At 35.5% G+C, this 14428-nt stretch overlaps 1 protein-coding gene across 4 annotated transcripts in view; it reads left to right on the top strand.

The window, feature by feature from the left end:
* Nucleotides 1–14428, top strand: part of SLC25A16 (solute carrier family 25 member 16) — a 39430-nt gene that overhangs the window by 19563 nt on the left and 5439 nt on the right. For 3 of the 4 annotated variants that reach the window (XM_087432115.1, XM_004427057.3, XM_087432116.1), the window contains 3 exons: nt 8141–8262; nt 8509–8575; nt 12456–12618. In XM_087432115.1, coding sequence (XP_087288241.1) covers nt 8141–8262; nt 8509–8575; nt 12456–12618 — 352 coding nt within the window. Of the gene's footprint in view, nt 1–5589; nt 5859–8140; nt 8263–8508; nt 8576–12455; nt 12619–14428 lie in introns of those variants that run through there. The other variant, XM_087432118.1, reaches the window with a different exon arrangement.

The following is a 14428-nucleotide window of genomic DNA, read 5'->3' on the forward strand; positions in this document are numbered from 1 at the left end:
ATTGCTGTGAAAACATTCTGAAGGATCTGAGGCCCTCCATAAATATGAGGGAATGTTATTAAACCTTCCATGCCAATGACTTGTTACATGCTCTTGAGCCAGCCACCTAAATTCCTTATTCCTCTTTTCGTCTCATTTGTAACACAGGGAAAATTTTAGTTGTAAATAGAGGTGATATTCAAAATATTTAGGGACTGGCCTGGTGGCGTGGCGGTTAAGTTCGCGTGCTCTGCTTTGGTGGCCTGGGGTTCGCAGGTTCGGATCTCGGGTGCGGACTGACACCACTTGTCAAGCCATGCTGTGGCGACATCCCATATAAAGTAGAGGAAGATGGGCAGGGATGTTAGCCCAGGGCCAATCTTCCTCAGCAAAAAGAGGAGGATTGGCATCGGGTGTTAGCTCAGGGCTAATCTTCCTCACACACACACAAAAAAATTAACAACCAGTATAGCATGGGCAGCAACCAATCAGGGCAGAGGCTGGACATCCCCAGCTAGAAGGACAGTGATTGTTAGAACAGGTTGCACACTGTTCTTTTGAGAATCTCAGAGAGACTTGTAGGTACCTTTCTCGGATACTTTTATATTTAAGAGGGAATCCTATCCCCCTTGAACCCTAATCCAGAATTCAGAAGCAACAAACTTTTCATATATTTGGAGAAATTGTTCTTCTGAGCTGCTAGACCAGCTCTTGAATTTTTTTATTGGAACTTTCTTTAGTTAATAGATTTGAGGCCTGATTTGTGTGTGCATTGGGTAGGGAGTGGGCATGATGTTCTCTAGTCCTTTGGCTCTTTGACTTACATCGTGCAGTTACCTGAGACCTCTGATTTCCACATGAGACTATGGTACAAAAGGCATCCACAGTCGCACAGAGTTATTCTTTTGGGTAATAATGAGTGCAAATGTGGCTCCTAAATGTCATAATTGAATTATCTCTCCCTAGAATATTCTATAAAAGCATAATTTTAGTTATCATATTCATCAGAGGTTGCACACAGCTACAGACAGGTGAATTTTAGTTCTTTACAACTGATATTTAATCATCAGGCTTGAAGCAGTGATGTGCTTCCAAAGGACAGGATGTAGTAGAATTGAACTCCATTGGATATCTACTCTAGATCAGTTTCCTTAGCTTTGTGGCTTAGCTTTTATATCTGTGATGCATGGATCCCTTCCTTTGTCTAAAGTATTTACTTAGAATCCATGTATTTTTGGTTGAACTTCAGTCTCTTTGGATATATACATAAATTCTGGATGCTGCTCCTATTGTGGTAGCCTCAGATGGGGAAGGATGGTGGTAAGTTGGTATGGAACCCATCTCTGAAAACTCAAATCTACTTCTATATTCATTGAGAAGTTGGGGAGGAAGGAGACTGATAAAGGTTGAGATATGCTCCTCTACTCCAACCCTATATTATCCAATTTCTATTCACTCCTCTCTTCCCTCTACTGCCTCTTCCTTATAGTGTTAGTTCCTTTGTTAAGAAGTTCTTTATGCTTCTTGCTGTAGCAGAAAATAGAGTTAAATTGACTATATTTTCAGAATATGATCTCCAAAGTTTTAATGACCAAGGATTATCTATCTTTGTTATTGTGGTTAGAAATATAATTTGCAACCAGAGGTTTTTTGTTTAAGCAGACAGTGATTATGGAAAGTAATGTCGAGTGCTTCTAAGCTTTCCAAATCAGCAAAATCTAATTGCTGATTAACGTATGTTCTTGGGTTACCACAATTCCTGGAATTCTAGACTGTAGAGATAATAAGAGGATGATAATTTAGGGAAAAAACAGTCTCAGTCAGTTTGGATTCATCATTAAGTCTTCAGTTTCTTGACTGAAGAGAGGAAAAGAGAAGTTTGCACATACACAAAAATTGCAAGCACATCTCAGCTTGATTGAGTCTCATTGCTTCCTGGTAGGTGAAGATATTCTGCTCTTTGTATTGGATTGTAATTGTAAAATGAGGGAAGAGGAAAACTATCGCCACCACTATTTGAGGTAAGTAGTTTCTGATTTTCCTTATTTGCACGTGGAGTGCTTTTTTGGCCTTCCCGTAAAGCCATCCTAGGTAGAATAGTAAGGAGGAGATGTGTGAATATAGAAAAAGGGCTGAAATGGGAAACACTTGCTTTATGAATTGAAAATTCCAGTCACTCGCTGGATGACTGATATATATGGCAGTCTGATTACTAGTGGTCAAACTGAGTTTCCACTTTGTTACATATTTCTCTCCAGTAATCCTCTGATTGTGCTTCTCTTTTTATTTGAATTCTTGAGCATTGATGTGCAGGAAAAAAGAGATTGGAAGTGGAGGAGTTTTGGTGAGAAGAGGAGACAAATGATTTGGTTCTTAAAGGAAAGGGTCAAAAAATGAAAAAGAATAGACTGGGAGAATAATAATAGCTAACACTTACATATGATATTTATTATGTGTCAGAGATTATTCTAAGCGTTTACTTATATATTAACTCACTTAAACTTCATAAAACACTAATTTGGGTACCTTCTTATTATGACGTCCATTTTATAGATAATGAAACTGAAACCCAGGTTAAGTCATTTGCTCAAGGTCACACAGCTAGTTAGTGGTAGAATGTGATTTGAACTCAAGCGGGCTCACTCTAGAGTCCATACTCTTAACCTCTTTTGACCATTTGATCGATTTTGACCATAAGTCAAAAATAAATAGTTTAAAAGTAAAAAAATAAATTAGCTGAAATGGGAAAACCAAGAAAATAATGCTAGTGCTGGATTACTTGACAGGTAGACTATGCTCATGCTTAGGTCCCCAGCAAAGCAGGGACATTTGGTATTTTTAAAAAGCATTGACATAGTCATTGTTAGGAAAATCAGAACTTAGTTGGATATCCTCAAACTTACTTTATAGTGTAGTATTGTTTTTAGTTTGAACAATGCAAGACATTATAATCTTTTCTGTATTTAGAGTTTCTAAAAGTCTAAATCCAGCCCTGTAGAGAGTTTCATAATTTTATACTTAGAGTGAAGGGTAAAATATGATTATCAGAAAAATATTTCTGGGCCGGCCCCGTGGCTTAGCGGTTAAGTGCGCGCGCTCCGCTGCTGGCGGCCTGGGTTCGGATCCCGGGCGCGCACTGACGCACCGCTTCTCCAGCCACGCTGAGGCCGCGTCCCACATACAGCAACTAGAAGGATGTGCAGCTGTGACATACAACTATCTACTGGGGCTTTGGGGGGAGAATAAATAAATAAATAAAATCTTTAAAAAAAAAAAAAATATTTCTTACTTCCCCCTCATTCCGAAGATAAATAAACATTTAAAATCATTAAGTAGTTTTCAAGATTTATCAGAGGGCAAAATTATTAAGAATCCTCTCCTTACATTCCAAGCTTTAAAATTACATTTAAATCATTAAGTTGCTTTTAGGAATATTGAATAACAACCAAAAAACAATAACTTGGTAATTTTTACATCCTTATTAAAAGGTTTTGTTTCTCTTTAGGAAGATTTGATTGATTGCTCAAATTTAAAAGAAATATACCACATAAAAATATGCTGAAATAAACTGGCTGAAAAGTTACAAAACTAGATCATGAGTTTAGCATTCCAGTATTCATTGGCATTATTTTTACTATTCTCTGATGTACAATTAGATTATGTCAATTCCTCAGCCTGACTCATGGTCTTGCAATTTTTAAGCTAATGCCTCTTTTACCTTTACAGATTTCTGGAGGTACTCATTTTCTGCCAATTTATCATTTTGACCACTTTGTTAATTCACAGTTATTTCATATTAAGCCACTTGAAGCCAGTAAGAAGACAATGAGAAGGATTGGAGCATGTGAGAAGGAAAGAAGAAATAAATGGAATCAGAGAGAGCAAATGAGAGAGGCAAGACCAAAGAGATTCAGATTAGGGAATAGAAAAAAAAAAGGAGTTGTAAAAATTTACAGAAGTTGTAAAAGTAAGGTGGATAGTGATGACTTGGGAAAATCCTAGCAAAATCTGATGTTAAACCAAATTGTGTCGGTATGATCAAGCCTTAAAATGGTCAGCCTTTTGATTCTCTTCTATGTTTGTTAAACTTTTTAATAAGAATCATTCCAATAAGGATGCAACTTGTTTATGGATAATCTCTCCTAATTGTATTTTCTAAAATTTTCCCTTGCAAAATCTTCAGCACAAGCTGCAAAACATTAAGCCAACCTATAAAATATGTAGTTTTATAAATATCTGGATAATAAGATATCTGCTGTGGTTTAAATGTAATGTTATTGCCAAACCTTGTTTCAGGAATACCACATTTGTACTATATTAGTTTAGATTCAGCTTAAAAGAGGCCATTTAGAAAAGTCACTACCTTGACTGCCAGACATGGCTGGTTTGAATATCAGTAGGTAGAAAACAAATACATTAAATAGTCTGAAAATGAATAGAATGGAAACAGCTCAGATGTACAGCTCACAATCAAATTGGCTGAAATGGGGAATTGACACTTCCAATCACTGGACTGATGGAATTTCTGAACTAAAAATTTAAGTTTAGAAAGTACTAAACAGGGCCGGTCCCGTGGCTTAGCGGTTAAGCGCGCGTGCTCTGCTGCTGGCGGCCCGGGTTCAGATCCCGGGCGTGCACCGAGGCACCGCTTCTTCAGCCATGCTGAGGCCGCGTCCCACATGCAGCAACTAGAAGAATGTGCAGCTATGACATACAGCTATCTACTGGGGCTTTGGGGGAAAAAAAAGGAGGAGGATTGGCAATAGATGTTAGCTCAGAGCCAGTCTTCCTCAGCAAAAAGAGGAGGATTAGCATGGATGTTAGCTCAGGGCTGATCTTCCTCACACACACACAAAAAAAGAATGTCTCTGTTCAAGTGAAGCAGTAAAATTAGTAATTTAAAAAATAAAAATAAATAAATAAATAAAATGTCACTTACAGTTAAACCACAGGTAAGCCAATCATAAATCAGCCTTCCATGAATCTAACCTGTTCTGACCACCATTAGGCTAATCTTGATCCAAAGTATTGCTTGTATTTAAAATTAAATTGCATTACTTAACGTGTTATTCAAACTGACTTTCCACTCACTGTCTAAAGGAATTGAGAGTCTGTCATTCTCAAGAGAGAACTAAGGGTTGCATGTTTTTGCATTAAAGTATTACCCGTATATTAGCTGTGTAGGTTTTTAGCTCAGAGATGCTGTTATAATCACCTAGTTAGAGATGCCGGTGAAAGATACCTAGACAGTAGTATAAAGAACATTCTTTTCCAATTAATGTATGAGGAATGGCAAACTGATTTAGATTTTGGCGGGGAGCAGCAGAAGCTCTGAAAGTTAGTGTAGGTTTAGGTCTGGGCTGATAAAAATGGATGCAAAATTACAGTAGCATTTGCTAAGTAAATGGAGTAAGATATATCAGGTCTATTAAATAAAATTAAGCAAACACTAAAAAAATTTAAAACTAAAAGTTAAATTAGGTCAAGAATATGGAAATCACTTTGCCACTTTTATATGACTCGTTTGCTATTCTGAGTAAAAGTTATGGCAAAAAATTATATTTTTATTTGGTAAGACTAATAAAAAGATGAAATTAAAAAAAAAAGATGAAATTATCCTGCTAAAAATATAGGATTAAAAGCCTACTTAGGAAAAGAAAGTCATGACAATACCTCAAGCTCTTCATTTACAACCTGGGCCCAGCAGAATGGCTCCTGTACAGAAGAGTGGCAAAAAAAGAGCTGTTCTGCCAACCACGACGTAGTGACCGGAGAATAGACGATTAACATTCACAAGCGCGTTCATGGAGTGGGCTTCAAGAAGCGTGCCCCTCAGGTACTCAGAGATCGGAAATCTGCCATGGAGATGGGAGCTCCAGGTGTGCGCCTTTTTTTATTTTATTCTATTTATTTATTTATTTATTTTTGTGAGGAGATCAGCCCTGTGCTAACATCTGCCAATCCTCCTCTTTTTCTGCTGAGGAAGACTGGCCCTGGGCTAACATCCGTGCCCATCTTCCTCCAGTTTATATGGGACGCTGCTACGGCATGGCTTGCCAAGCAGTGCGTCGGTACATGCCTGGGATCCGACCCGGCAAACCCCGGGCCGCCACAGTGGAGCGTGCGTACTTAACCACTTGCGCCACTGGGCCGGCCCCCAGGTGTGCGCCTTAATTCCAGGCTCAGCAAAGCTGTCTGGGCCGCAGGAATAAGGAATGTCTTATACCCTGTCTGTGTGCTGTTGTCCAGAAAACATAATGAGGATGAAGATTCACCAAACTCTGTATATTGATGACCTATGTACCAAATAGGTAACCACTTTCAAAATTCTGTCACTACTTTCAAAAGTCTACACAATGTGGATGAGAACTGACTGCTGAAGTTACATTACTGCCAAAAAAAAGAAAAAAGAAAAAGTCAGATGAGAAGCAAGCCAAAATAACAGAGAGATTGCTTTTTGCCCATCAAATGATCAAATGTTGGGAAAATTACCTAATAATTGAATATTCTAATTGTCTAATAATTATCTAATACTCCTGAGAAGTCAGAAAAATAGGACTTTTATTCTAATGGATGACATTATAAATGGGCACAGTCCTCTGGAGAGCAATTTTTATTAAAAGCTTTACCCTATGTTTTTTTTTGCTGAGGAAGATTGGCCCTCGGCTAACATCATGCCCACCATCTTCCTTTACTTTATATGTGCGACGCCTGCCACAGCATGGCTTGATAAGTGGTGTGTATGTCTGCACCTGAGATGCGAACCTGTGAACCCTGGGCCACTGAAGCAGAGTGTGCAAACTTAACCACTACACCACTATGCCGGCCCCTAAAAGCTTTACCCTTTGACCTAATAATTCTGTTTTTGGAATTTATCCATAATGGAAATGATAAACAAAAATATTTAGTTCTAAAGACATTCACCAAAGCATTGTTTGCCATTACCATATCATAGAACAAATAATGGAGATAACCTAGATGTCTAAGAAGATTGTTTTAATAAATTACAGTACATCCAGGTAGTGGTTTTCTCACATGGAAAGATATTCACAATGTAATGTAAAGTAGAAAAAATTAACTACAAAATAGAATTATGTTATCATAAGTTTTAAATGTGTGTGTGTTTACGTGTGTGTAAATGCACATGTATAAAGGGTTTGGAATATATATTTAAGTGGTTATTACTGGAGAATGAATATATGTATGTTTAATTTTTTTGATTGTCTATGTTTTCTAATCTTTCTACACTGAACAAACATTTTCTTGGTACTTTACAAAAATAGAAATTTTTTAATTTAATTAATTAATTTATTTTTCCCCCAAAGCCCCAGTAGATAGTTGTATGTCATAGCTGCACATCCTTCTAGTTGCTGTATGTGAGACGCCGCCTCAGCATGGCCAGAGAAGCAGTGCGTCAGTGCGCACCCGGGATCCGAACCCGGGCTGCCAGCAGCGGAGCACGTGCACTTAACCGCTAAGCCACGGGGCCGGCCCAAAATTTTTTAATTTAAAAAATAACTTAGCTGGATAGTTTGTGAAATTTGAAATCATATATTGGTGGAAAATCTAGAACTTAATTCTAAATTTACTTCTCAGGAGATTTTATCCCTAAAACGAATTGTTTCTATGACCTTGAACATTCGTACTTTTATTATGTTTAGTCAATAACAAATTCACCTTAATTCTGAAAAGAAAATAATGATTGTGCTTTGAAGTTTTTTTTAAAAAAATACGTTTATTTTTATAAGAATTCCTTAGGTAGATAAAGCATCTCTCCATTTTAGGATTAGAGAAAATAAGTAAAAAGTCAGATATCTTGCCTAGTGCTATGGAGATAGTCAGTTTTTCCTTTCTGATATTTTACCTGGGAAAAGGCAAGTAATAGAATAAAAAAAAATACTCATGATCCACTTACACTGTACTATTTTGGTGCTAACAATAAAACTTAACAATGGGAAGAACTTGAAAAGATTTTATAAACTGACACTTTACTAACAAGGTTGTTTTTCAGCTGATATTATGATATAATTCTATCAGTAATGTCACCTTTGATTTCATTGGGTTTTCATCATTGCTATAATTTGAGAGCACTACTAATGATCGGAAAGATATGTATATGTCAAAAAATTTCTTGTACATTTAAATTTCTCCTTTCTCTCAGGTATGACAGCAGTTATCTGTACTTACCCTCTTGACATGGTTAGAGTACGCCTAGCATTCCAGGTGAAAGGGGAACACACTTATACAGGAATTATTCATGCATTCAAAACAATTTATGCAAAGGTATTTCATATTTACTTTTCTCATCTATAACATGTCCTTTTATATTTAGGAAAATATTTTGAATACTATCTAAATAATTATTCTTTTATTTAAATTATTGATGTTAATAATAATAATAATGAAAACATCTGTGTTTCAGGGTGGGTCCCAGAATAAGTTTTCCATTATAATGTATGCTTCTGTTCTTTGATATTTATCATAATGAACACAATGTAATCTCACTTCTAATTTTTCTTCACTCAAAAGGAAGGCGGTTTCCTTGGATTTTACAGAGGCCTGATGCCTACTATATTAGGAATGGCTCCATATGCAGGTATGTTTCAGATTTGGCAGAATCTTGGTTTTTTATTTTCTTCTAACAATGATTTTTAAAATTTCGCATTTTATGTTTAAGCCCCTGATCCACCTGGAATTACTTTTTTTCCTCCTTACAGATAACCATTTGACCCAGTGCCGTTTATTAGACAGTCCTTCCTTTCCCCAGTGATCTGCAGTGCTACTTAAAACAATAATCGAGTGTAGTTTTATAGTAAGTCTTTATATTTGATAGGACAAGTCCCTTGACTTTATACCTCTTTTTTCAGGAGTGTAAGGACTATAGATATTTTGCTATCCTGTGTATATTTTAGAATCAGTTTTTGATGTTGTACAAGAATCCTTTTTGGGATTTCGAATGAAATTCCGTACAGTTCTTGGACATTTTTGTTAGATATATTCATAGACACCTTATAAGCTTTGTTGTGTCTTTTAGAAAATTACATTTTCAGTTTATTGCTTGATTTAATTTTTATATGATCTTACAGCTAACCGTTATCCTACTTGTTGATTTTATAGTCAGTCACCATGTTACTTGTAGATGCTTTGGATTTTCTGTGTGGGCAATCACATCCTGTGCAAATAATATCATTTTTCTTACTTACATTCTAATCCTTATTTCTTTTTTATTTGTATTTATCTTATCTTACTGTACTAGCTAAGGACTTACAGTGCAGCAGTGAATAGAAATGATGATAACTGGACATTTTGGCTCGTTACTGATTTTAAAGGGAATGTTTCTAATACTTCTTCATTTAGCATAATGTTTTCTGTAGTATACATCATTTATCAGGTTGAGGAAGAGTTGGTAAGAATTTTTTTCTGAATTGGTGTTGAATTTTATCAACACCCTTTCCTGCATTTACTGAAGTGATCACATAGTTTTCTCCTTTAATCTGTTAATTTAATGAATGACATTAATAAGTGTTCTAATGTCAACCCAGATTGGTTATGATATAATGATCTTTTTATATCCTGTTGGATTCAATTTGCTAATTGTTTTTAGAAGTTTTACATCTATATTCATGTGAGATTAGCTTGTAATTTTCTTTTCTTTTAATATCCTTGTGTGGTTTGGGTATTAAGGTTATATAGGTCTCAGAATGAGTTGAAGAGTATTTCCTCATTTTCCATACTCGGGAAGAATATGTATAAAATGATTAGAATAATTTGTTTCTTGAAGGTTTTCATTGTGGGATGAATTTTAAATACTGGTTTAATTTCTTGAATGGTTGTAGGACCATTTAGGTTTTCTATCTCTTGAGTCATTTTTGGTGATTCATACCTTTCTTTACCATTTTGAACTTGACTGTTTTGTGTTAGTTTTAAATTTTTTTGGCAGAAAGTTTTCCTTATTTCTTCATATTTTTTTTTACATCTGCTCTATCTATAGTCATATTCCCTTTTTCGTTTTTATTTGTTTTATCAGTTTCAGATTTTGCAAAGAATCAATTTTGCCTTTCTTTCTCTTCTCTAATCTACCTTTATTTCCCATTTCATTGATCTTTGTTTGTGTCTTAATTATCTCTTTCCTTCTCTGGGTTTATTCTTCAGTTGGTTGCTTACCTCATTAATTTTTAACCTTTAGGGTTTTCTTCCCTAATGTAAGCTTTTTTTCCCTAAATACTTCTTTAACTGCATCCCATGAGTTTGTTATTTTATTTATTTGTTTTTCCTTAAAACTTGGAAATTTTCAATCATATCCAAAAGTAGACAATAGTATAATGAACCACCATGTATCTATCACCTAGCTTCAACAGTGATCAACTCATGACCAATCTTGTTTCATCTATACCCCTAATTACTCCCTCCACCCTCATCCCAAATTGTTTTAAAGCAAATCCACTTCATTTCATCTACAGTATTTCAATATTCAGCTCCCTATGCTTATTTTTTAAAGCATAACTGCATACCATTATGAAACTTTCTTAATATCATCTAGTATATTGTCATTGTTCAAATTCCTTCCCATTCATAATTATTTTTTGGCCAGATCCCAGTTAATATTTGCCTAGTATATCTTTTTTCATCCTTTTATTTTCTACTTTTTCATGTCTTTATGTTTTAAGTATTTCTTTTGTAATCATCATATAGCTAGATTTTTTTTTAATCCAGTCTGTAAAATCTTTTAATTGCCAGTTAGTCCACTTAATGGTTATTGTGATTATTGATATAGTCAGACTTGTTTCTATACCTTGCTATTTGATTTCCACTTGTTGCTTTTTTTATGTTTCTTTTTATTCCTTTCTTTTCTTGTTTGTGTATTCTGAATCCTTACTCCCCCCACTCTTTTATAAATATATAAATTTATTTGCCTCCTCCTTTGCTTGGTGGTCTTTAATTTTGAGCTTATTACTTGATCTTAGTCTCTGAGTTTCAGACCCAGTGATTCCATTTTCTGTAGGCCCAATGGCTGGATCCATCTCAATGGTTCTGCTGCTATTGGCATCAATATGTAGAGTCAGTCCACCTCTCTCATGGGCCCAAACTCCCAAGTGGGCTCCAGCTTATATTTTTGGGAGATGGTAGTGCTGGGGATTCTTGGAGACCTTCTCATCTTTTTGCAAGCCCAGCAATGGATATAGTTGTTCTGCAGTGGCGAAGTCCCTGTAGATTGCCGTTATAGTGGAAGCAGAACTCTTTAATTTTTTGCTATATTTTCATCTCTTTCTAATGTTTTTGTTCTGAATTTTAAAAATATATTTTTACATAGTTATAGTGTATGTATAATTTTTTCTTAATTTTTCCCCATTTCCCAAATATTTTTCATATTTTTGAATACTCTTCACAAACATCATTTTTAGTAATTGTGTCATATTTCACTGAATACCATTCCACATCATGTAGGTATTTCTAATTTTTGTTTCTACTTATGTGTAATTTGCTATGAATTTTCTTGTCATGAGCTTTTTCTGTATTTAAGATTAGGTCTTTGGAATAGATTTCCAAAATATAAAAGTGTATGAATAGTCTAAAATTGTACATCATCATTTCAAAATACTATAAGATTATACTATAGTATATATTATACTACAAAATACTATAAGATTATAATCTTATAGTAAATTCTTATAAGAATTTTGTATAAAGAATAAATGCTTACATCAAGATGTTATCCTAGACTGAATTTTTGTTAGTGCTTATTTGCTCTTAGGCATCAAGTATCTTTTTAAATATGTTTTTAAAATTTAGTAGATATCAAGATATATTGAGTAATGCTTAGTTGATAGGAATGCTTGAATTCTATTCTTGATTTGATTAGTGTATGACTTTAATGAGTCTATTATAAAATCATGTAAATGTTCAGCAAGCACCAACTGCATATTATCAATAACTTAATTTAGTATTTATTAGATTCCATGTGTCTTGTGAGCCAATATGAAATTTTTCTCATGGTCATAACTCTTCCTTGAAGAAAAACTAGACACTGATTTGAAATAACAATGTTTTGTCACTTCTGAATTTTTTGCCTTTATCTTACATTAACACCATCATTGTTATTGTAAATATAAGTTGTCATATTTACTTATAATTATTAACCATGAATTTAATTTTTACTCACGTGAAACCTTGGAAAATTGTTTAATTCTATTCGTATATAAGGTGGTATTATGCTCAACTACTGCCTTTATTCAGTGAACTGATCTATATATTAGTGTGTGAAAATCAGTGCTATAGTTTTTATAGGTGGTAATTTTGTCATCTTTAGGTCATTTATAAACATTAATTAAATCTTTTTATCTTAGATTAAGCAAACATCAGAAATTAGGAAATGCATAGTCAGTTCCTTGAGTTAATTGGTTATTATGTAAGAATGGTGTCTTTTCACAGCTCATGTTCTGTTAAGCATCGTGGTGAATTTATATTTTGTTTTTCAGGTGTTTCATTTTTTACTTTTGGTACCTTAAAGAGTGTTGGGCTTTCCTATGCTCCTACCCTTCTTGGCAGACCTTCATCAGACAATCCTAATGTCTTAGTTTTGAAAACTCACATAAACTTACTTTGTGGTGGTGTTGCTGGAGCAATAGCACAGACAATATCGTAAGTTTCTTCATCAACTTAATTCAATCAAATTACATTTACCCAATCCCAATTTTCAGCGTTGGTTGATCATTTTATTTTTTCTAATAGATTATTAAAACACAGGATCCTTTGCAAAATATAAGAATTAATTTAATACATTTTTTCAGATGTGCCTGCACTTTAAGCATATTATAAATAATTACATACCAAATTGACCAAATTAGTTTCAACCCACCCAATTTCCTGTGGATTCATTTAAAAGAAAGAAAAAAAGAAAGCTAGAAAAAAAAAAAAAAAAAGAAAGCTAGAAAGGAACACTAAGTATAGTCTTTGTATTTTCTCATCAGTTTGCCTGCATGAAGTTTCTGAAATTGGAGCCATTTATCGTGTGTGTGTGTGTGTGTGTGTGTGTGTGTGTGTGTAGGCACAACTTCTCTTGCTTTAAATCTTGGAGGCCTACTTTGTGCCAGACAGTGTTGGGAGGTTCACTGAAGGAAAAGCAAATTTATTGCCTCAAGAAGCCTATATTCTTATTAAGACAGTTAGCAATACAATGGAGTTATATATTAATATAAGTTGTAGTCGGAACGTAGATAAAGGTATTACTATATTGTAATTGGAAACATGGCTTCAAAGAATTTCCCTAGAGGGGCCAGCCCGGTGGCATAGCACGCTCCACTTCGGCAGCCTGGGGTTTGCAGGTTCGGATCCCAGGCGCTGACTGGCATACTGCTCATCAAACCATGCTGTGGCAGGGTCTCATATACAAAGTAGAGGAGGATGGGCACGGATGTTCGCTCAGAGCTAATCTTCTTCAGCAAAAGGAGGAGGATTGGCAGTGGATGTTAGCTCAGAGCCAGTCTTCCTCACCAAAATAAAAAAAAAAAAAGAATTTCCCTAGGCCAAGGGACATTGAGTAGATGAGATAAAAAGAAGCTGGAGTATGGGGCTGGTCCCGTGGCATAGCGGTTAAGTGTGCATGCTCCACTGCTGGCAGCCTGGGTTCGGGTCCCAGGCGTGCCGTGAGACACCACTTGTCAGGCCGTGCTGTGGTGGCGGCCCACGTAAAGTGGAGAAAGGTGGGCTCGGATGTTAGCTCAGGGCCAGTCTTCCTCAGCGAAAAGAGGAGGATTGGCATGGATGTTAGCTCAGGGCTGATCTTCCTCTCAAAAAAAAAAGAAAAAGAAGCTGGAATGCTAAGAAGCAGGAACTTTTCAGGAACAGGAAGAAGAAAAGCTTTTTGTGACTGAGGAGTATCCTGAAAAACAGGAAGATAACAGGGAGGAGTAGTGTCACGAAGACTCAAAAAAGAGTATCAAATGGAAAAAGAAAAGTCAAAGTAAGATAAGTACTAAAAATAATAAGTACTGAAAAGTGAGGTGTTCACTGGATTTTACAGTTAAGGATTACCTTTGTGAAAGCAGATTCAGTGTACTTGCGTGTGGGAGCAGATCATACTAGATTGAAGGTAAAGAAGAAAAGTTGTGTGGTTTACTTTTGGAAACCTGGCTGTGGAAACTTGTTCGTTTGCAGAGACATGATCACCTCTATCTATTCTGATTCTCTTTTTGGTTTTACTGCCCCTTTTCTTTATTACTCATTTCCAACTTAGATCCTTAGAATCTGTCTTCTCTTTCCCGCTTCTCTTCTTAAGCTATTTTCTACACCCATTGACTCTTAACAGATCCAGTGGCTCCTTCTCGGTTCTTTTACTCTCCTTAGAGTTGTTCTAGTTCCTTGGTTTTTGTAATAGTGCCCTTTCTTGGCGATCATCCTCCCCAACCTTCCCTTTTCAGGTATCTTGCTGACTCATGTCCTCCTCTTCCTA

The sequence above is a fragment of the Ceratotherium simum genome, chromosome 6 (genome assembly GCF_057802395.1).
Source record: "Ceratotherium simum simum isolate JZ-2026a chromosome 6, ASM5780239v1, whole genome shotgun sequence".
NCBI classification, from domain to species: domain Eukaryota; kingdom Metazoa; phylum Chordata; class Mammalia; order Perissodactyla; family Rhinocerotidae; genus Ceratotherium; species Ceratotherium simum.